The sequence below is a fragment of the Onychomys torridus genome, chromosome 17 (assembly GCF_903995425.1).
Source record: "Onychomys torridus chromosome 17, mOncTor1.1, whole genome shotgun sequence".
NCBI classification, from domain to species: Eukaryota; Metazoa; Chordata; class Mammalia; order Rodentia; family Cricetidae; genus Onychomys; species Onychomys torridus.
The window spans coordinates 20,291,400-20,312,433 of NC_050459.1; the positions used below are offsets into that span (position 1 = coordinate 20,291,400).

Here is a 21,034-nt window from a genome sequence, read left to right on the forward strand (position 1 = left end):
GGGGCGCCCGAGTGGTTTGGCCCTACTCAGAGCTCCGAGTTGCTAGCTCCTGGAGTCTTAAAAACGGGCTATTTCCTGTGTTTCCTGCTTTAGTCCATCCCTCTGGATAGGACTCGACCAGTCCCTTTGTTTTTCCCCTCGAATAAAATTGAATGTTGTAAAGGATAACTTTCTCCTTCTCTTCTCTTCTCAGTCACTAAGACTGTCTGTTGGTTTCCAGGTGGAAAATTGCTGTGCTGTGAGACATGCCCGGCTTCCTTCCACCCCGAGTGCCTGAACATAGACATGCCAGAAGGCTGCTGGCACTGCAATGACTGTAAAGCTGGCAAGAAGCTGCACTACAAGCAGATTGTTTGGGTCAAACTGGGAAATTACAGGCAAGTTTTCCAAGGACCAGGGGGAAGTTACACTGTTCCGAGCGGGGCCGTAATCTGCATCAGTGCTGATAGCGTGCGGGCAGAGAGACAGGCTCGGCCCCGCAACAGAGAGGTGAAGGAAAATGGGGTTTGGTGTATTTTTAGGGGTTGGAGGAGCTCTGCTGCTCTTTATGGTTCTTAGTTTTTGTTTGTTTGCTTTTTTCTTTAAGAGTCATTTTTTTTACTCTGTTAGGTTCTGTGAATTATTTTATACTAATGAATTATGTACTACTAAATTTTGGAATGAAAGGATTTACATGAAGAGTAGATATTGTGTTTTCTTTGTATCTTAGTTTTATGTTTATTTTAACTTCTTTTTCTAACTAAAATTTTTCTAAATATTTATTAAATTTATGTGTATGGATGGTTGATTGGCTGTATGTCTACATATTGTGTATGGGCTGCTTCTGCAGGCCACAAGAGGGTGTCAGATCCCCTGAGACTGAGTTACAGACTGTTGTGAGCTGCCCTGTGAGTGCAGAAATTGAACACAGGTCCTCTGGAAGAGCCGAAAGCGCTCTTAATCACTGAGCCGTCTCTCTAGTCCCATAATATCTAGTTTCTAATAAGATCAAGAGTTTATAACCTTGTCAAAATAGATCCATTTGATTCTTTTTTTAAATGTTTTTCAAGACAGGGTTTCTTTATATAACAGCTCTGACTGTCCTGGAACTCACTTTGTAGACCAGGCTGGCATCTTACTCACAGAAATCCACCTGCCTCTGCCTCCCAAGTGCTGGGATTAAAGGTGTGTGCCACCACCGCCTGGCTAGGTTAGTTGGATTCTAATCCAGGCCCGTTGTGTTCAAGTAACCCTAAGCTATGCGTAGAGTGCTTTTAAAAAACATAATCTAACGAGTGAAATTACCCCCAATAAGAGCCATTTGTAGTTAGTTATTTATTAAAGGGGCATGCCTCTGTCACACAGCACAATCATAGAGGTAAAAACAGCTGTCAGGATCAACTCAGGAAGTCAGTTTATCTACCCGCTGAGCCACCTCACCAACCTGTTCTTGTCCCGTTAAGAACTACGGCCGCAGAGACAGTCAAGAGGGACAAGAACAGGGGCTGCAGAGACAGTCAAGAGGGACAAGAACAGGCCACGGAGACAGTCAAGAGGGACAAGAACAGGGGCTGCAGAGACAGTCAAGAGGGACAAGAACAGGCCACGGAGACAGTCAAGAGGGACAAGAACAGGCCACAGAGACAGTCAAGAGGGACAAGAACAGGCCACGGAGACAGTCAAGAGGGACAAGAACAGGCCGCAGAGACAGTCAAGAGGGACAAGAACAGGCCACAGAGACAGTCAAGAGGGACAAGAACAGGCCACAGAGACAGTCAAGAGGGACAAGAACAGGCCACAGAGACAGTCAAGAGGGACAAGAACAGGCCACGGAGACAGTCAAGAGCACGTGCTGCTCCTCAGAAATCCTGAGTTCAGTTCCCAGCACACGTCAGGTGCGCACAGCCTCCTGTAACCCCAGCTCCAGGGGTTCAGATATTCTCTTCCGGTCTCACACATGTGTGTACATATAAAAATAAAAACATGAGCCAGGCAGTGATGGAGCAAGCACGCCTTCAATCCCAGCCCTGGGGAGGCAGAGGCAGGTGGATCTCTGAGTTCTAGGCCAGCGTGGTCTGCATAGCAAGTTCCACTTCAGCCAAAGCTACACAGAGAAACCCTGTCTCAAACAACAACAACAACAAGTTTTAAATTATGTGTGTGATTAACATAATTTAAAAACATTCTCCTTTAAGGTTTTAATTTTAATTTATTTTTATTATTTTATTTGTATGGGTGTTTTCTCTGCATGTATACCTGTGTTCTGGGTACCCAAGGAAGCCTCCAAAGACACCTGGCAAAACATCCATACACAGAAAAGTAAATCTTAGAAGAAAAGTTTCAAATGGGAGCGTGTGCGGCACATGTGGCAGATCTCTGAGTTTGAGGCCAGCCAGGTTTACAAAGCGAGTTCCAGGACAGCCAGAGCTACACAGAGAAACCCTGTCTAGAAAAACAGCACCACCACAGAGTATTGTGTGTGTGTGAATCTGAATGAGTCTTGAACTATGAACCGGTCCCTCCTTCCACTCTGAGGGTTGGTTTGTTTTCACTTTCTCCCTCTTGTGTTCAGATGGTGGCCTGCAGAGATCTGTAGCCCCAGGTCTGTGCCTCTGAATATCCAGGGCCTGAGGCACGACTTGGGGGACTTCCCTGTGTTCTTCTTTGGGTCTCATGACTACTACTGGGTACACCAAGGCAGAGTGTTCCCTTATGTGGAAGGGGACAAAAGCTCTGCAGAGGGACAGACTAGCATTAACAAGACCTTCAAAAAAGGTAAGCTGGCCCGTGCTCACAGTGACTCAGAACTACCACTCCAGTGCATGCTTCTTAGAATCCCTTTATTTGCACATGAAATTTCTTCCGTCGCTTGAGAATCTTCTCCAGGCATTATGATTTTGTACCCATAAACTTCTCACGACATCAGACTCAGGTTTGAGATGCAAAGCACGGGGAACACTGTGTTGTGTTTGAGTGTCTTTTAACCAGGTGAAGCTCCTTTGCCATGAAGGAGTAGAAAAGACTTCCCAGGAAGAGTTTGGGGCCTTCACAACAGGCCTGAAGTCTACCTTTCTGAGTGAGGGTAGATGTCATTTAAATCCAGGTCAGGGTACTCAGGTACTCTAGTGGAGTCACTTAGAGGCCTTTGTTGTTGATGTAGGACCTCTGCTCTGAGGATGCACAAAGTGTAGTATTTGATGGGTCGTATCCTAATTTATTATTAACTCTGTAATGATGATGACTGGTGATTTCCAGGGTATCTAAAAAGTAAGCCCCAGGCCAGATGGGGAGCATTTCAGAGGTGATGGAATTTAGCTTCCCACCCTCTGGTGTGTGTTTGCATTTCGATAATGGCCTGCTTGCTCTTCTCAACAGCACTGGAGGAAGCTGCCAAGCGTTTCCAGGAGTTGAAAGCACAGCGGGAGAGTAAGGAGGCTCTGGAGATAGAGAAAACCTCCAGGAAACCACCTCCCTACAAACACATCAAGGTGAGCATGTCTTCCCCCATGTCCCCTGTCGGCCAGCGTCTCCTTGTTAGGCTAGTAGTTTCTGTAGCTGCATCAGTGGGAGCCTACCCATGGTGCTGAGGGTGGGATCTACCCATGATGCTGAGGGTGGGATCTACCTGTGGTGCTAAGGAGTGGGTCCTTGGCAAGCTGTTCCATACCCAGGAGCCATGGCTCATATGAAATTATGTTCTGTTTCTACCAGATTATCCTGCGACCAAATGAGGATGTAGATCTTTAGCCCTTCTTTTCCAGAGATTCACAGATAGCTTATTTTCTTTTAGCTTCAGGTATTAAATTTCTGTCAGTCTGTGGCAAGCAATGTAGACAATTAAGAATTAACATCAAATTGAACACTTTGTGTGGCAAATAGACATAGTTCTTACTCCTAATTTATTCAGGAGAAGTTGAGCTAAGGCACTTCCTCGGGTCCTGTCACAGTGCTTTGATGTAGTTCCAGTTGCTCACAGATGCTCACCTTCTCTCCCTTCACTTGTGGCTCTGTCCCCTAGGCTAACAAGGTGATAGGGAAGGTGCCAATCCAGGTGGCTGACCTGTCGGAGATTCCCCGCTGTAACTGCAAGCCTGCTGATGAAAACCCTTGTGGCCTGGAGTCGGAGTGTCTGAACAGAATGTCCCAGTATGAGTGTCACCCACAGGTGTGCCCTGCCGGGGACCGCTGTCAGAACCAATGCTTCACAAAGAGGCTCTACCCTGAAGCAGAGATCATCAAAACGGAGCGGAGAGGCTGGGGCCTCCGAACCAAAAGGAGCATTAAGAAGGTAGTCTGGTGGAGGCACAGCTCAGTAGGATGGGCCAGAGCCTCTGTCTCTTAGGATGCTTCTGTGGGTCTGGCCTCTGGGATGGGAAGCACAGCTCTTTATGACAGGACCTGAGGTTTCTCACAGAGTTTGGCACTTGCTGAGCAAAGAAAGAGTGAGAAAAGGATCATAAAGTGTACGCAAACTGTGAGCATTGTTTGATGAGCTTAAATAGGAGGGCACTGATGTTTTTGTATTTGATTTTTTTTTTAATTACTAGGTGAAATGATTCAAACCTACTTTCTTCGTGTTGCTTTTCATGGTGGATGAACAGAGAAGTGAGATAGTAACTCATGTTGATTATACACCAGGGCAGAGACTAGCGAACCCAGAACTTCACTCCCGTCTCCTAACATTAACCCTAAGTGTGACTGAGTCACCATGTCACTCACGTAGACTGTAATAATAGTCCACACAACCAAAGCTTGTTAGAGGCCTTATGTTCGAGAGCAGTAGAAGGAGCTGAGGGCTTTAACATATGTAACTTATTCTTATTTTCACACCATGAAACAATTTTTTTTATCACAAGAGTCTCCTGGCACAAGAAGTGTATACCAATTGGAAAAATATCTTAAAGCCAAATAGCTTAAAAGAGAAATGAAAATCTCCAATAAAGCCTACCGTTGAAATGGTGGGTCTCAGATGTTCGAGTGCTTGGTACACAGACAACATGCAGACAGAACACACAGAGGAGAAAATGTGATGCACGTTTTATTATCACAGTTGATATGGGTCAGGGGTCCAGGCAGTGCTCAGCTGGCTTCACTCAGGATTGCAGGAACTCAACCAAACTTGGATCGGCAGCTCACCCAGGGAGGGAGCCACTTCCCAGCTTCCTTGAGGCTGTAGAACTCCACCCATTCTTTGCTACTGTGGACCAGTGCTTTTGCTCGAGATCCTCCCTCCCGCTGTGGGCCAAGAATGAGTTAACCTTCAGTGGCTGTAGTTCCTCTACCTGAGGCATGAGAGTTGCCACTTAGCGTGAGGATCGCTGAGATCTTAGACAACATGGTCTCGTTAGCCCATGCATGTCGTCACCACTGCCACATCCTTGGGGGAAGGGATCACGATGGATGGCATGGATCTCAAGTGGGATCTGGGGCACAAGGCCCTAGGTCTGCATTACTGATCCCTGCTCTCAGCTGTCTGGTGAGAACTGAGGAGAGTCTGTTTGTGGAGTGCAAATGTGTTAAGACAGGAAGCACACACATACTTGTTTCTCAAGACGCTTCTTCTCCGCTGAGTTTGAAATGCTGGTGAGTCCCACGGATAATGTGTTGCTCTAGACTGAGTCAGCATATTTGGAGATGGAAAGGTCAGCAGTTAGATAAACACAGGAGTTCACTACCGTGTAGCCACCGGTGAGTTTACCAGTTAAAACGACAGCAGCAGTGGCCAATTCTTTAGGATGAGAAAGTCCTGCAACTCGGTACTGGGGTGGGGTGGGAGTAGAACAGGCGCTGTCAGCAGTAGTTTGGCGACAGTTTTCTTCAGACATGCTGTATAATACGTACATCGACTGTATCAAACAACAAATCTGCCCCTGGCTAAGCCAGGAGAATGAAACTCTGCAGTCACTGGAAACTCTTCCCAAATGTGCATAGCAACTGTATTTTTTTTTTTTTTTTTTTTTGGAGCTGAGGATCGAACCCAGGGCCTTGCGCTTGCTAGGCAAGCACTCTACCACTGAGCTAAATCCCCAGCCCTCAACTGTATTTTTATAATAGCAGAAATCTGGAAAGATGAGCCAGTCTTCTCCAGTGAGTAAACGGTTAAAGAAATGCGGTACAGCCACACTGAGGGTCTACTGAGGCGTTAAAGACAACCGGAACGGAACTGGGAGATCTCTGGAGAATTAATTAGCTTTAGTTCTCAGTATTTTTTATTTTTGCTAGTCCCATGGCTCTAGAGATGGTTTAGTGCTTAGGAGCACTTGCTGCTCTTATAAAGGACCCAGGTTTGAATCCCAGCACTCACACAGAACCATCTGAGCTCCACTTCCTGGGCCTGTGATACCTTCTTACAGCCTCTTCGGATACTGTACAGATATGGTGCACTCACATGGTGCGTGTGCATGCACACGCACACACTCACACACCTCTTCAGGCAAAACATTCATACACATGAAATAAAAAAAAATCTTTGTTTATATGTGAGTGTTTTGTATATGTTTGTGTTGTGTGTCTGCTTGGTGCCTGCAGAGGTCAAAAGAGGGCATCAGATCTCTTGGAATAAAAACACGTCTTTAGGAGCTGGAGAGATGGCTTGGCGGTTGAGAGCACTGACTGATCTTCCAGAGGACCGTGGTTGGATTCCCAGCAGCCACATGGCAGCTCACAACCATCTGTAACTCCAGTACAGGGGATCTGCTGCCTCTTCTGGTCTCAGGGAACCAGGCACGCAAGCGGTGTACAGACATGCATGCAAGCAAAACATCCGTATACTTCAATAACTTTAAACACCAAGTCTTAACAAAACAAGTCTCAAAAGATCACATATTATATAAATTCATGTAGAAAATCCCTGAATGACAGAATTATACCGATGGATTGGCGTGTGACAAGAGCTAGGAAACCAGGGTGCTGGAGTGATGGAGGATGGGTGTGGCTGTTGAAGAAAACTCAAGACATCCTGGGGTGCAGATACAGTCTCGACAGTGATTGTGTGGTGGCAGGATTCCACGGCTGAGTGGGGTGTGTGCACCAACACCAGTGTTCTAGTTTAGTGCTGTGTTAGAGTTGTGTAAGATGTTACCTTTGGAGGAAGCTGAGTGAACGGTAGAGTTTGCATGTTTTTAGCTCTCTGTAAATATACTTATTCAAAATAGAAGGTTTACAGAGCAAACGCATATCCTCTCTGCTTCAGATTCGGACTTTTTTTGTTTCTTCCCCCTAACGGCCACCACCTCCTCAGCTCCAAACTATTAAAACTTTGTAATTATAGTGATAGTAATGGCTTCAAGGTTGGGGTAGTTTATTCAAGATCTAGTGACATACCACAGGTGCCACTTAGGACTATAGAATAAATAGTACTCTCAGCAAGAAAAGACAAGCACGTTGGTACCTTTTGAATCACTTATACAGGAATAGTGCCACCCAATGCCCATGAATAAATAAAAACCATTTATTTCTAGGGTTTAAGTATTATTTTCAGTATATATATATATATATATATATATATATATATATATATATATTTTTTTTTTTTTTTTTTTTTTTTTTTTTTTTTGCTTTGTTTTTGTGTAGGTGTAAGAATAGGTGTGCTCAGGCATGTAAATGTCTGATGACAACCCGGGTGTTGTTTCTAAGGTGCTTTCATGCCTTTAACATGTCTTACAACTTGGGGAGGAAAAGGCTAATTTTAGCTTACAGTTTGTAGCCCATCATGAAAGGAGGCCAGGGCAAGAACTCAAGGTAGGAACCGAACAGAGGCCATGAAAGAACCCTGCTCACAGCTGCTTCTGCTGCTCCGCAGTGCTCCGCTAGCTTACATTCTGTTTTTAAAAGCTCTGGTTGTCCTGAAACTCACTATGTAGACTAGGCTGCCTCTACCTCCCAAGTGCTAGTACTAATGGTATGTGCCCCCACAGCCTGGCCAGCCTGCTTCCTTAGACCACCCAGGGTAGGGCCACTCACAGCAAGCCGGACCCTCCCACATGAATCATTAACCAGGAGGACACCCTACAGACTCGCCAACAGGCGATGCGTTGGGGGCGTTTCCTCATTTGGGGTTCCTCTTCCCAGATAAATGAAGCTCTTGTCTGATTGACAGCAGGCCAGCAGGTCACACTTGCTGTTTGAGAGAGGGTTTCTCATTGGCCTAGAGCGGCTCCAAATAGTGTAGTTGGCCAATGAGCCCTAGCGATTCGTCTGGTCCTCACCTCCACAGTCACCAGATTTCAGGCATCTGCCATCACGGTGGCTGGCCTCTTACTTATGGGGACCTGAGCTCGGGTCTCCACAGTTGTGAGGAGAGGACTTCACCAGCTCACAGCTCTGGGTTTGTCTTTTACATTTTTCAAAAGCGTGTCTGAGATTAAAGGGACAGACACACACTTGTACACTGTAGTGCTGGGTAGAAGTCGGAACATCTCTGTCCATCATGTGGGTTCATGGCATCAAACTTAGGGTACACACTAAGCCACTTCTGCCCCCCTAGCTTAGGGTTTTGTTCTTAAGGCAAGCTCTCATGCTGCAGGCCGGCCTCGAGATCAGCGTGTCCTGTCTGTACCTTCCAAGTGCTAGGATTGTGGGCGTGTGACACCACACCAGTTTCTGTGCTGTTGGGGATTGAACCCGTGGCCTTGCACAAACTAGACATGGGTTGTACTAGCTGTATTTCACTCCCAGCCCCCAGCCCTCTTTTCTCTTTTTTGAGACAGACACACATGCACTTGCTCCCTGTGGAAGCCCTGTAAGAGCCCACGCTACCTTTTCTTTCTTAGTTAATTCTCCTGGTTCGTACAGCTGGTGTTAAGAGTGCGTCACAGTCCAGTGCACGGATTTCAGTTGCGTGTTAAATGCTTCTCCGCAGGGTGAATTTGTAAATGAATATGTTGGTGAATTAATTGACGAGGAAGAGTGCAGACTCCGGATCAAGCGGGCACACGAGGACAGCGTGACTAATTTCTATATGTTAACTGTTACCAAGGTAAAATTGCTTTTATTTTTGTAAGAAAAGGGGACTTTGTATGTTTTGTTCATGATTTTATGTTGAACTCGGTTCCTCTAAATTTCATTCTCTCTAAGTATAATATGATTCTCAGTAGTCAGTGCTGTGATTATCTCAGGAGTACAGAAGGAGCCCTCCATAGTCCTGAGACTCCTGAGACTTCCGATGCTACGCAGAAATAAAGTGACCATGTCTGGGCTAGAGTTGTCGGGTCCTTGTCCTCCATCTGAGTCTGTGAGAGACATGGTTTCTTTATCACTGTCGGAGGGATCAACTCTCTGATTCTGAGTTATAAAATACCTTGAGATTTCTGATTAACCAAAATCTCAAAACTTTTCTGTGTATGTATTAAGCTTTTAAAAAGGAAATGCCGAGAGGGGGTGGGGGCAGCGGCGGTTGGAGAAATTACTTACTCGGTGGTTGAGAGAGAGCATTTGCTGTTCCCACAGAGGACCTGGGTTCAGTTCCCGACACCCACGTGCGGTCTGGAACAGCAGTTCCAGGGGATCTGGTGTTCTCCATATCTCCAGAGGCACCAGGCGCACAGTGTGACACACATACACACATGCAGGCAGCACACTCATACACAAAAATCATGGTGTTGTTGTCATAAGAAAAATGGCAGTAAACTGCTAACTTAGAGAAAAGTCCAGCCCGGCGTTGTGGCACAGACCTGTACTCACAGCGTTCTGCTAACTTAGAGAAAAGTCCAGCCCGGCGTTGTGGCACAGACCTGTACTCACAGCGTTCGGGAGGTTAAGGCATGAGGATCAGAAACCTAAGTTAGAGGCCAGCCTGGGCTACATGAGATCCTCTCTAAAACAAACGCACAAAAAGACAAAAAGGAAGAAAAAAGCCAAGACTGTATGGAAGCATTAGACTGATATGTATCCGCCCATGCATTGCAGCCGTAATCTATTCGTAGTCTATATCATAGTCCTTACAGAGGGCAGGAAACCCAGGCCAAGGTACAGTGTAGTCATGTGGTTAGTATACTATCACACTTTAAGGACCAAGACTACATCCATGTCCCCTGAGTTCTGGGATGTTTCTAAAAGATTTAGAATGTCATTCAGGTTGAGGGCATGGCTCCATGGTAAAGCATATACTGAACATACGTGGGTTTGAGTCTCATCACAAGCAAAAATGTCATAGAAAACAACAAAAACACAGTAAAAGAGATTACTGGGCGTGATGGCACATGCCTTTAACCCCAGCACTTGTGAGGCAGAGGCAGGTGGATCACTGTGAGTTCAAGGACAGTCTGATCTACAGAGTGAGATCCACACCAGCCAGAGCTACATGGTGAGACCCTGTCTCAAAAAAGAGGAAAAGGATTATTTTGAAAGTATTTTCATTATATGTAGTTGCGTCATTGTTTGAAAACTGTGTAGCTTATATGTTACGTGTTATATGAGCATGACTTCAGCCGCCGGTCTGTGCTGTCGTCTGCCTCCTCGGTCCTGGTCCAGCCAGCGTGACACCCGTGGGCTTCAGCCTTGGGCCTTAGCCACATTGTTAGGGCCCAACTGTCTGGTGTTTCCTGTGTGTCAACTGAGGTGTAAGTAAAAACAAAGAGTAACTTCTGGACAGTGTGCCCCGCGTGGGAGCAGAGACGGGTGTGTCTCCACATCTCACTGGGGGAGTCCCGTTTCCCTTCTCCATCTGCACGGTGTAAGCTCGTCTGTCCACAACGGTCTCCCTTCCGGCTTAGAGAGGGACGGGGAGCTGAGCACAAGCTAATTGTGTAGTTGGTTACCTGAATGGTACGGCTCTTATCATACTGCCCGAACACATGGCGGCCTGCTGAACTTCGTTTACTAGACCAGCTCTGCATCACCCTTCTGTGCAGATCTGAGGCCATCCAGTCGGGTGGCTCCATCGGATGGCTGTGGTGTCTGCAGAGCTGCCAGTTGCCACACGCAGCTGTGTACATGATGCGGTCTTGTGTCCCCCTAACTGTGTTTCTGAATGGACTTGTGTTTAGTTTATGTCAGAAGTACCCTCCCTTTTTATCTCTTCCTGAAGGACCGAATCATTGATGCTGGCCCAAAGGGAAATTACTCTCGTTTTATGAACCACAGTTGCAATCCAAACTGTGAGACACAGAAGTGGACAGTAAATGGAGATGTTCGAGTGGGACTCTTTGCTCTTTGCGATATCCCTGCAGGTAAAGTGGCGACTTGCTGTCCTGGGCCCCTCTGGGGGGATGTCTGTCTTGTTGGGGAGGACATTATCCTTTAAGGCCTGAGTCTTGATTCGGATAAGACAGCACGCTCTGTTTGGAACTGGATGTTATTTGCCAGTGCAGTGAAACTACATCTGAAGGGGAAACTGTCTGGCCTTTGTGCAGAAGAGGACCTGGAGAGAGAGAGAGAGAGAGAGAGAGAGAGAGAGAGAGAGAGTGTGTGTGTGTGTGTGTGTGTGTGTGTGTGTGTTACTGTTTCCAGTGCAGATGCGTGACCTTCCCAGAAGACTGCAGCTGTATAATGTCACCCGACGGCCTGGTTCTGTGAACGCACAAGAAACTAGCTGGAGAGATGGCTCGGCGGTTAAGAGTGTAGACTTCTTTTGTAGAGGACCCGAGTTCGATTCCCAGCATCTGCGTGGGGTGGCTCACAGCTACTTGTACTCCAGTTACAGGGGTCAGACATACCTCTAGCTTCTACAGGCATCTCCCTACACTCACACATACGCATAATTAAAAGTAGTGGAAGTACGTCTTTTAAAAAGTAATTTGCCATGTCGACATCAGCTGGTTTCCTTTCTTTCTTTTGTTTGCGGCTCTGACAGACCGTCTGTTTCGTAGACAGAGCCTCCGGCGTCTCACGCTGTCATTCCCTCCTATTCAGCGTCTCAGCACAACCCTTTAGCTCCTCCTTAGTCTAGGGAATTGGTAAGAGCAGTTCCGTTAGGACAGATTGAAGCTCTTTCTGGACTCTGGGCTGGTCACACGCGCCTGAAAGAGTGTGCAGGGCTTTAGTTTGGACCCCTGGAGCTTTCACGTGTGTACAGTGAACTTGGTTCGTAGTGGAAGGCCTTCCAAACACTGTCATGACGCCATCTCACATTGTTCATGTAGAAACTAGAGTTTAGCCCAGCGGCGGTGGTGGTGGCACACGCCTTTAATCCCAGCACTCGGGTGGCAGAGCCAGGCGGATCTCTGTGAGTTCAAGGCTAGCCTGGGCTACCAAGTGAGTTCCAGGTCAACCAGGGCTACACAAAGAAACCCTGTACCGAAAAACAGAACAGAACAAAACAGGAAACTAGAGTTTAGCTTTGAAAAGAGGGCTAGGCTAGAAGCCCTTCTTCTTGACCAGAGATCACGTGGTCATTGTTTTTAGCCACTTTTGTAAAAGGCTGGGTCGTCTTTTTAGAATATCAGCTTTGCCATGGTCATTGGTGGGCAGGATTTTAACCCAATGTCCCCACTTTTCTATCATTGTTTTTAGTGAGACAGTACGTGGAAGTCTTTAAAACTGTTCCATTTTTGGTGTGTATGTCCGATGTGTGCGTCTATCAGTGTTCATGAGGACAGGCGGCAACTTGTAGGATTAGTCTCTGCCCTCCCACCGTGGGATCTGAATCACACTCACGCTGTCAGGCTTCCATGGCAAGCACTGTCACCCCCAAGCCATCCTGCCAGGCTGGGACGAGTCTTGGTGTCAGAGCCGTGTGTCCGCGTGACTGTTCCTGACGTCACTGTAAATGACGACTTCTCTGTGTTTCAGGGATGGAGCTAACGTTTAATTATAACCTGGACTGCCTGGGCAACGGCAGGACTGTGTGCCACTGTGGGGCAGAGAACTGCAGTGGCTTTCTGGGAGTCCGACCAAAGGTCAGTCGGATGGGGCGCCCCAGCCTGCTGGGCAGGGGAGGGATGCCAGCTAAGGGCCTGCTCGGCTCTGCAGGTCACTGTCACCGGCAGGGTTCCAGAACCTGCCGCTCTGTCGGGGCTCTTCACTGCTCCTTTGTGGTGGAGCAGGTGGTGGTGGTTTTGACACAGATCTCATGGAGCACAGGCTGGCCTTGAACTCTTGGCTTATTGAGGAGACCTTGAACTCCTGGTTCTTCCGCCCTCACCTCCCAGATGTTGGGCTTACAGGCTCCCGCCACCCTGCCCAGCTTGCTGTTCTCACTCTTTAATAAGCTCGTTTTAGTAAGCTCTGATGGGTTCTGAAATGCACCGAAACCCTCTGAATTATAGATTTCTAAAGTGGTAAATGGTACCTGGGCGTGGTGACTCAAGCATATAATCCTAGCACTTGGGAGGCAGAGGTAGGAGGATTGCTGTTAATTCCAGGCTAGCCTAAAAAGGGGGAAAAATCAAACTAATAAACAAGCAAAAAAACCCTATATAGATGCAAAGGTGTATGTTGTAGCATGTAAGTTATAGGTCATTGGGGGAAAGGCAGCCTGTCTGAAGTCTGGACGTTAATAAAGTAAAGCAGCTTGCAGTTAAACCACCCTAACGATTAAAAGGAAAACAATAGCTCAGCAGTCGGGACTCTATTAACGTGGCCTTGTCTTTAAACACTACCCAGCAATCACTGACCAGTCATGCCCAGGGAAGTTGGTCAGCCTGGACGTCCAGCTGCTTTGTTAGGATCATCATACTTGGGCTGGAGAGATGGCTCAGTACGTAAGAACACTTGCTCTTCTAGAGGACCCAAGTTCAGTCTCAGTGTCTGCCTCAGGCAGCCCACAACCCTCTGGTAACTCCAGCTCCAGGGGGCTGGTATCTCCTGCCTCTGTATACACCTGCACAGTGTGCACATCCCCACATGCAGACATACATACCTACACATAATGAAGATCAGATCTAGAGATTATGGAACTTTCAGATGATTACCCAAAAATGCTCCACTATGGGAGCAGACAAGTGCCCCTCCTGTGGTGCTGACGGGCAAGAGCATCCTGAAGCAAAGCCATTGGGGGTCTCTGGAAAACAAACAGTTGCCTTGTGTCAGGGGTGGGGTGCGGTGTGGGTTTTGTGTTCACCAAGGAGGATCTCACTGAGGTCAGGGACCCGCTGCTGCTGATGCCATAGCCCCACGTGAGGTCACTGCACATCCCAGAACCCTGGTTCTAGAAGACCGCTTCCTTCTAAGCCTTAGATGTCACCACTGAAGTTCTGAGTGACGTGCAGCTGAAGCCTGGCGACAGGGTGTGGGCCAGTGAAACCACGGTGCTGAAGCTTATGGGTAGCTCCCCTTTCCAGGCTGATCACCAGCAGGGGTTTGACCTTGGCAGCCATCTCAAGTTCCAAACCCAAGTGCAGGTCATCACCGAGGACACTCAGCTGGCGGGGTGGCCAGTGTTTGTCTGCGCACCATAGCCTCTCATCCGTGCGCACATACGGGTCCTGGCTTTGTCTGCGGGGACTGAGCCCACCTTCCCACTTGCCGAACCGTCAAGGCCTTCCTGGCGGCTGCTCCTGCTCCTGCTGAAGCCCCATTCAAGACTGTCAGAGGACTTGGAGTTTGTTTCTAGACTCATTTCTCCAAAGCACCCGCCAACTCAGCCAGTTTAATTTGAGATACGTGGGGAAAGGCCTGCCTCCCTATCCCTCTCTCTTTAATGCAGCCTGTTTTTTAAAAATCAAATCAAATCAAGGAAATGGGGGCTGGAGAGATGGCTCAGTGGTTAAGAGCACTGGCTGCTCTTCCAGAGAACCCGGGTTCAATTCCCAGTACACACACACACACACACACACACACACACACACACACACACACACGGTGGCTCACAACGGCTTGTAACTCCAGTTCCAGTAGATCTGACGCCTTCACACAGTTAGGCATGCAGGAAGATATCAATGCGCATGAAATAAAAAGAAATCAACCCCAAGGGAGACTGGCGGGCCTTGCTTTAGTATAGTGTTGTGAGATAGCCCTTCTGGCGGGCCTTGCTTTAGTATGGTGTTGTGAGATAGCCCTTCTGGCGTTCGTGGACACGTGCAGAGGGGTGGTGAAGGCCGTGTGGTGTGCACTGACGCTCTCGTGTGTAAAGCTTCATCTTTATCTGATGGTGAAACGGTGGTCTGTCTGTCTTTCTTCCCAGTCTGCGTGTGCATCCGCTGCTGACGAGAAGACAAGAGATGCTAAGTTAAAGAAAAGGCGGAAAATGAAGACGGAACCAAAGCAGAGACATGAGGACTCCTGTTTCCAGTGTGGAGATGGGGGAGAGCTGGTCATGTGTGACAGAAAGGACTGTCCCAAAGCCTACCACCTCCTATGCCTTAACCTGACCCAGCCGCCGTACGGTAAGCTAGGCCTTCCAGCCCGGGATACATCCTGCTCTCTAATGAACTGTGAATAAGTAACATTTAACAGAACAAACAAAATTACTCCAGTCAGAAATCTGTTCTGTGTGAATTGGGTCCACCTCATGTGGCAGCAAGGTCTGGTTTCTTACTTATGATTACCGTGGGTGGGTAGTTGGCACCTATGACATGGGGTTTGGCCCGTAGCTCATATCTGTATGAAATAAAACAACTAGGTGTTTGTTTGGCTAGAGTCTGAAGTTGGATTCAGTTGGGATTAGTCTCTAAGCAAAGAGGTAGGGTATGAGCCAGGTACAGTTAGGCATGTCTTTAATACCAGCACTTGGGAGGCATAAGCAGGTAGATATCTGGGGGTTCAAGGCCAGCCTGGATGCTATAGACAGACATTGTTTTGAAAAGAAAAGAAAAGGTCGGGCGTGGTGGTGTATGCCTTTAATCCTGGCACACAGGGAGCAGAGGTAGGCCAGGCCAGCCAGGCTACACAGTGAGACCCTGTCTCTGGGGGGCCGGGGACTCTTGGGCTTTTTCTGGGACATCAAGGCTAACAGGTGGTTTTCCTCTCCAACCCTACCTTAGGAAAGTGGGAGTGTCCGTGGCATCAGTGTGACGAGTGTGACAACGCGGCCGTCTCCTTCTGTGAATTCTGTCCACACTCATTTTGTAAAGATCATGAAAAGGGGGCTCTGGTGCCCTCTGCACTAGAAGGTCGTCTCTGCTGCTCTGACCACAACCCCGAATCTCCTGTGTCACCAGAGTATTGGAACAAGATCAGATGTAAATGGGAATCCCAAGATCCTGGAGAAGAAGTAAAGGAGTGAATGGTGGCTCTTTCCTGCCCTGCTGTTCTAAGTGGAAGAAGAAACCAATGATGCATTTAGAACAAGCGACGCTAGTGCCGTTGCCGAGACGGCCGGACAAGGAAGACAGGAACCAGTTCCCAGGCTGAGCAGGCGCTGTCGGGGCTCCAGTTTGTCTTGTTGCTTTGGGGAGAGTTCGGTGGACAGTGAGATTCCCTTGGTCTTCTCTTGCTTTTTATTGTGTCTGCCCCAGTGTCTTTCTTTGCCTCTAGTGAAAGAGGTGTCCTGTTTCTAAAGAGAGAGGAGAGAGAGAGGTTACTAAGATCATTGTCAAGCCTAAGATGCAATCCTTGGTTGTATAAAGCAAAATTAGCCATTCCTTTATTTATTTTCATTTTTAGGAATTGTGAGAGGTGTAGCTCAACAATCTAACCTCCGTGTGTGAGTGTGTGTGTGTGTGTGTGTGTGTGTGTGTGTGTGAGTGTGTGTGTGTGAGTGTGAACCTTTATATACCTCTTTACAGAGCCATAGACAGGCTCACTTCGCTTTCCTTTTCCATGCCTTTCTAGTCTCAGAGAAGGCACTGGGCAGTATTCAGTCTGGCCTCTTGGAAACAAATGCCTTGACAGCTTTTACCTCTTGGTCTTAAACGAGGTGGGCTTCACGTGCAGTGGCTCCACCTGGAAGTGGGGGTGCGGGGAAATGTCTAGTAGGGAAGAGGGAGTGAATGCCCTCACTGCTTCTGAGTGTCACCCATCAACGGTGTCCTGATGTGTGGGGCTGTGAATGCACAGGAGAGTGTCGCTGCTGTCTCCTGACGCATTGGCAAGGAGCTAAAGGCAGAGGAAGGCACAGACCGGAAGTTGGATCAGATCCACAGCATTTTCTGAGCACTTAGTGTAGACTCCAGTCTTACTGGGGTTTAAGGGCATCTGATTGTCTTTCGCTCTGCCAATCGCTGATCACTCAACCGTGTTTCCTAGTAGAGCTGTGTAATTGAATCTGAATTATGTTTTAAGAGATTTTTTTTCAGTTGATTTCCTAACTTGGGGTGGTGAAAATAGACAGAGACATCCCCAAGTTATACGTGAACAGTTTCTTCTTAGTATGATGCAGTGCTTAAAATTGTCCCCATTGAGTAAGAGGAGGAAGTTTTACAGGGTATTTAAGAGCCACAGAGCATTTCATCTTAGAAAGCACTTGAGAACACTCCCCAGGAAGTCAGTGTTCACAAACGTGGCTGTGATGTTTGAATGGTACAGAGCCGAGCACGCACGGTGTCTGCCCACAGAATTCCCTTGCATCTAGCACTTAGGAATAAATAGAGCTATTCCAGTATTACTTGTATGAAATCATGTGAGACATTAGAACATTGGACTGAGTAGAAATCTAGTGTTACTGTGAAACATGAACTTCCTCAGTGAGTTTTAACTGCTGACCAGCGGGCGGTACACAGTAGGGTTTATCCTCAAGAACCTAGTATCTCATTAACGTGGGATGGGAGATGCTCTCCGACATCCTGGAGTTGAGTCCAGTGTGTTGGTTCCTTTTTTAATTTTTTACAAGTCAATTCAGACCTCTTTCTCTGGAAGAAAGAGCAATTTTGTGCCTCCTTTTTTTAAATATATATATATATATATAAACGTGCAATTTATAGACAACAGACAGACACTACAGTTTCCCTCTCTAAGCTCCTAAACTGCCACTTAGCTGGATGTAGCATTTCTAGTGATTCTGTGGTTAGACAAGGTCCAATGAACAGAAAGACAGGATGCTACAGGCCCCCAGTGCGGCCACTATGACAGAAGCCCAGCCCACGCAAGCACTACACTTCGCTCGCTAGCAATTGGGAAGTTTGATCTCCTTTAAAAAAGTAAAGTAAGAATATCTGGGTTTTGGGGTTGGGGATTTAGCTCAGTGGTGGAGCGCTTGCCTAGCAAGCACAAGGCCCCAGGTTCGGTCCTCAGCTCTGAAAAAGAAAAACAAAAAAAAGAATATCTGGGTTTTATCATACTAAAATATTATTTTATACAGATATAAACATTTTTTAAACTCACTGATAAAGGATTTCTTTTGATATTCCAAATATAACTCTTATGAGAACAGTGTCCAATATCAAATTGCATCTTGTTTCCTTTTTGACTTTATGCTTTTTAGTATCGGATAACTTTTATATAGTAAGCCCTAAAGTGCATCATGTATTTATAAATTCCTTAGGCTGACCTATCTCTATTCAGCTTCTTTGTTTTTCTATCTATAAAAGAGCTTTGCAAAGACTTCTCAAATCTTTTCTTTTTTGATGACTAATAGGATTGTTCTGCTATTTCACAAGCCAAGGGATGGTTCAAAATAGTTCTGTATGGCCCAGAAGCTTTCGGAGCTCCAAACTTGGCTTTGCTGTGCCGGTTCAGGGGCATCTTCCTGTGCCGTTGTGGCCTAGGTCTGTCTTAGAGTTGAGGGCGTCTAAGTATACATACACTGCTTGCCTGTCCTGCATATTCCAGAAGGCACCATGCTTACCCACAGTCTGAAGCTGGTATTCATTGGCTTTTAAATCATTATGTGGTATGCAGTATTTGTGGTTGGTTTATCCAGTCCGGAAATGAAAGCACTTGAAACAGCATGGGCTAATGGTGGTATTTCTAACCTCATTCTGATTCCTAGGAAGATGAGGTTTCTGATTATCAATGTAAAGCTTTAGAAACGGGGCTGGTAAGAGCTAGCAATGATGTCATGAAGCTGTCCTGGGCCCTGTACTTTGGAGGCCACTCTGGGCTCCCAGAATAGCTGCCTGTGCCCGGCTTGGGGTGGAAGGGGTGGCGCCCTCACTGCCTGTGCTGAAGCAGCCATTCATTTCTTTAATCTCATCCGTGTTGGAGATCAGAGTGGAGTGGGTTTTATCTTCACCTTTGCTCTGCAAGCCCTACTCCATTTTCATTCCCCAAAATTATCTTCCCTAAGCTGTACAATAGACTGAGTTTGGGAACCATGGGAACTTGGAGATGTCCGCGTGTTGTATAAATAACATATAACAATGAGTTAGGAACATAGTTGAAACTAAAGACGTAATTGGGGTGGGGGGCTGCAGCCAGCTGCTCCACTCTGCCCACCGCAGTGTCCGCGAGGATGTCTAACTGATGTGCAATGAAACTCGAGTGTCTGTGGTCATGTGAAACGCTCAGATGGCCTGAGCTGCTGGACAACTTCATGAGTTCTTTCCTGAGTCCTTCCTTACGTGATAAGTTCTGTTAAACCTGGAGATGGAAATCATGTCACCTCTTCAGCATGTCGACCCTGGCTCCCCGGGACCTGCTGTTACCTGTTTTCTTTTGCAGCCCAACACTCCTCCTGCCGCGCCCACTCACCACAGCTGAGATGCTCCGGCCACACATCATCATGTCCTAATGAGAGAGAAACAAATGGCCTTGGAGTCTCACGGCTTGGAAAACTTGTAGTTTTTATGTTTCTCTTGAGTACAGGGCATCGGGAGGTTGCTTTATTACTAGACTTGAATTATTCTTCACATGGCTGTTGCATCCGACCACTCCCTGCTCTGCTGAGGCGCGCACAGGAAGTGAGCAGATGGAAGTCCCTCCACGAAGGACCGCCCTGCCTAGGTCCCTGGTTATTTGCAGACAAAAGTAGACCTCGGTCCATTTTCAGATGGACTGGAGGAATAAATGTAGACAGCTTTTCAATGGATTACCAAATACTGAAAAGCTCGACATTTGTATGTACTGAAATATCACCAAGTTTTACCCTGGGTAGGGTACTGGGGATCTTGGGGGAACGGGCATAATAGAGCAAAGGAGGGAAATGGTGAGTGGTCATCACAGGTACAGTGTAGTCTCTATACACTGAGACCTCTGCCTTGTTCAGTTCAGGGTCTTCAAGTACTCAGAGACTCTGGGTTGTCACGGCAGTTCCTGTGTAAAATTAGGAAGTGGGAAGCATCACTGTGTGGACTGTCCAAAGGGCTGTCCTTCCAGTGGGACCGAGGTATCTTAGATGGTTGGTACCTTTGAGGAAGAGACGCCTGCATGAGATAGCAGCAGCATTTCTAGAAACTCTTTCCTATGGTTTCGTTTTGTCTTTTTTATTTGTTTGCCTCGTCCCCAAATGTATTTTCTTCCCTTTTAATATAAGCCTTGGGGGTGTGTGGGGGTGTGTGGGGGTGTTGTGTGTGGAGGGGTGGTAGTGTTTGCATTTACGTTACACTCCTGAAATGCTGTGTGTAACCCTTGTTTCAAAAAACCATGTCTGCCAGGCGTGGTTGTGCACGCCCTTAATCCCAGCACTCAAAAAGCAGAGGCAGGAGCATGTCTGTGAGTTCAAGGCCTACACATAATGAGTTCCAGGACAGCTAGGGCTATGTAGAGACCCTGTCTCAAAAGGAGAAAAAAGGGGGGGAAATGGCATTGTTTGGCTTTTGTCAAGCCATTGGACAAATGGCCCATGTGAGCACTTGTATCTGTGTGGGGGAGGGGAGAAAAGTATTGCTTGTCCTTCAGTAGGCTCCAAACGTCATTCATGTGTATGTTAAAGGGAAAAATAGAAGTTACCAGAGTCAGTATTCAGTCCTTGGTTCCCTGTGACTTCGCTAGTCTGCCAAGGGATGCGAAGCACCCCAGCTTCACCGTCTTCTTCCCTACCTGCTGGCAGAGCCGTGGGGTGTGCCCATGGCTTTCAGGTACCCCCACCCCACCCCACCCCCCGCGCCAGCTTGCCTGGATCGGGGCTCCTGTCGGCTCAAAGGAATGGGGGAGTTTACATTTATTTTTGTCAGCTAACATCTCATTTTTTGTTATGTAGCCTATGGTAACTGTACTGCCAATAATAACCAGGATGCTAACTGATTACAACTGGCTCAAAAGATTTTTTTATATACAAAGAGTTGTGTATATTTTGAATCAATATGGCAAATTTCCTTTGTGTCCATTTGATTATTACAAATAAACAAATACCTGCAGATTC

General features: G+C 47.1%; 1 protein-coding gene across 2 annotated transcripts in view; it reads left to right on the forward strand.

Annotated features, from left to right (window-relative positions):
• Positions 1–17,973, forward strand: part of Nsd3 (nuclear receptor binding SET domain protein 3) — a 109,664-nt gene extending 91,691 nt beyond the window's left edge. For both annotated transcript variants that reach the window (XM_036209382.1, XM_036209383.1), the window contains 9 exons: positions 221–377; positions 2,552–2,754; positions 3,355–3,467; positions 3,998–4,267; positions 8,840–8,956; positions 11,006–11,147; positions 12,709–12,815; positions 15,041–15,242; positions 15,840–17,973. In XM_036209382.1, coding sequence (XP_036065275.1) covers positions 221–377; positions 2,552–2,754; positions 3,355–3,467; positions 3,998–4,267; positions 8,840–8,956; positions 11,006–11,147; positions 12,709–12,815; positions 15,041–15,242; positions 15,840–16,081 — 1,553 coding nt within the window. In that variant the 3' untranslated portion in view covers positions 16,082–17,973. The remainder of the gene's footprint in view (positions 1–220; positions 378–2,551; positions 2,755–3,354; positions 3,468–3,997; positions 4,268–8,839; positions 8,957–11,005; positions 11,148–12,708; positions 12,816–15,040; positions 15,243–15,839) is intronic.
• The last annotated feature ends 3,061 nt before the right edge of the window (positions 17,974–21,034 follow it).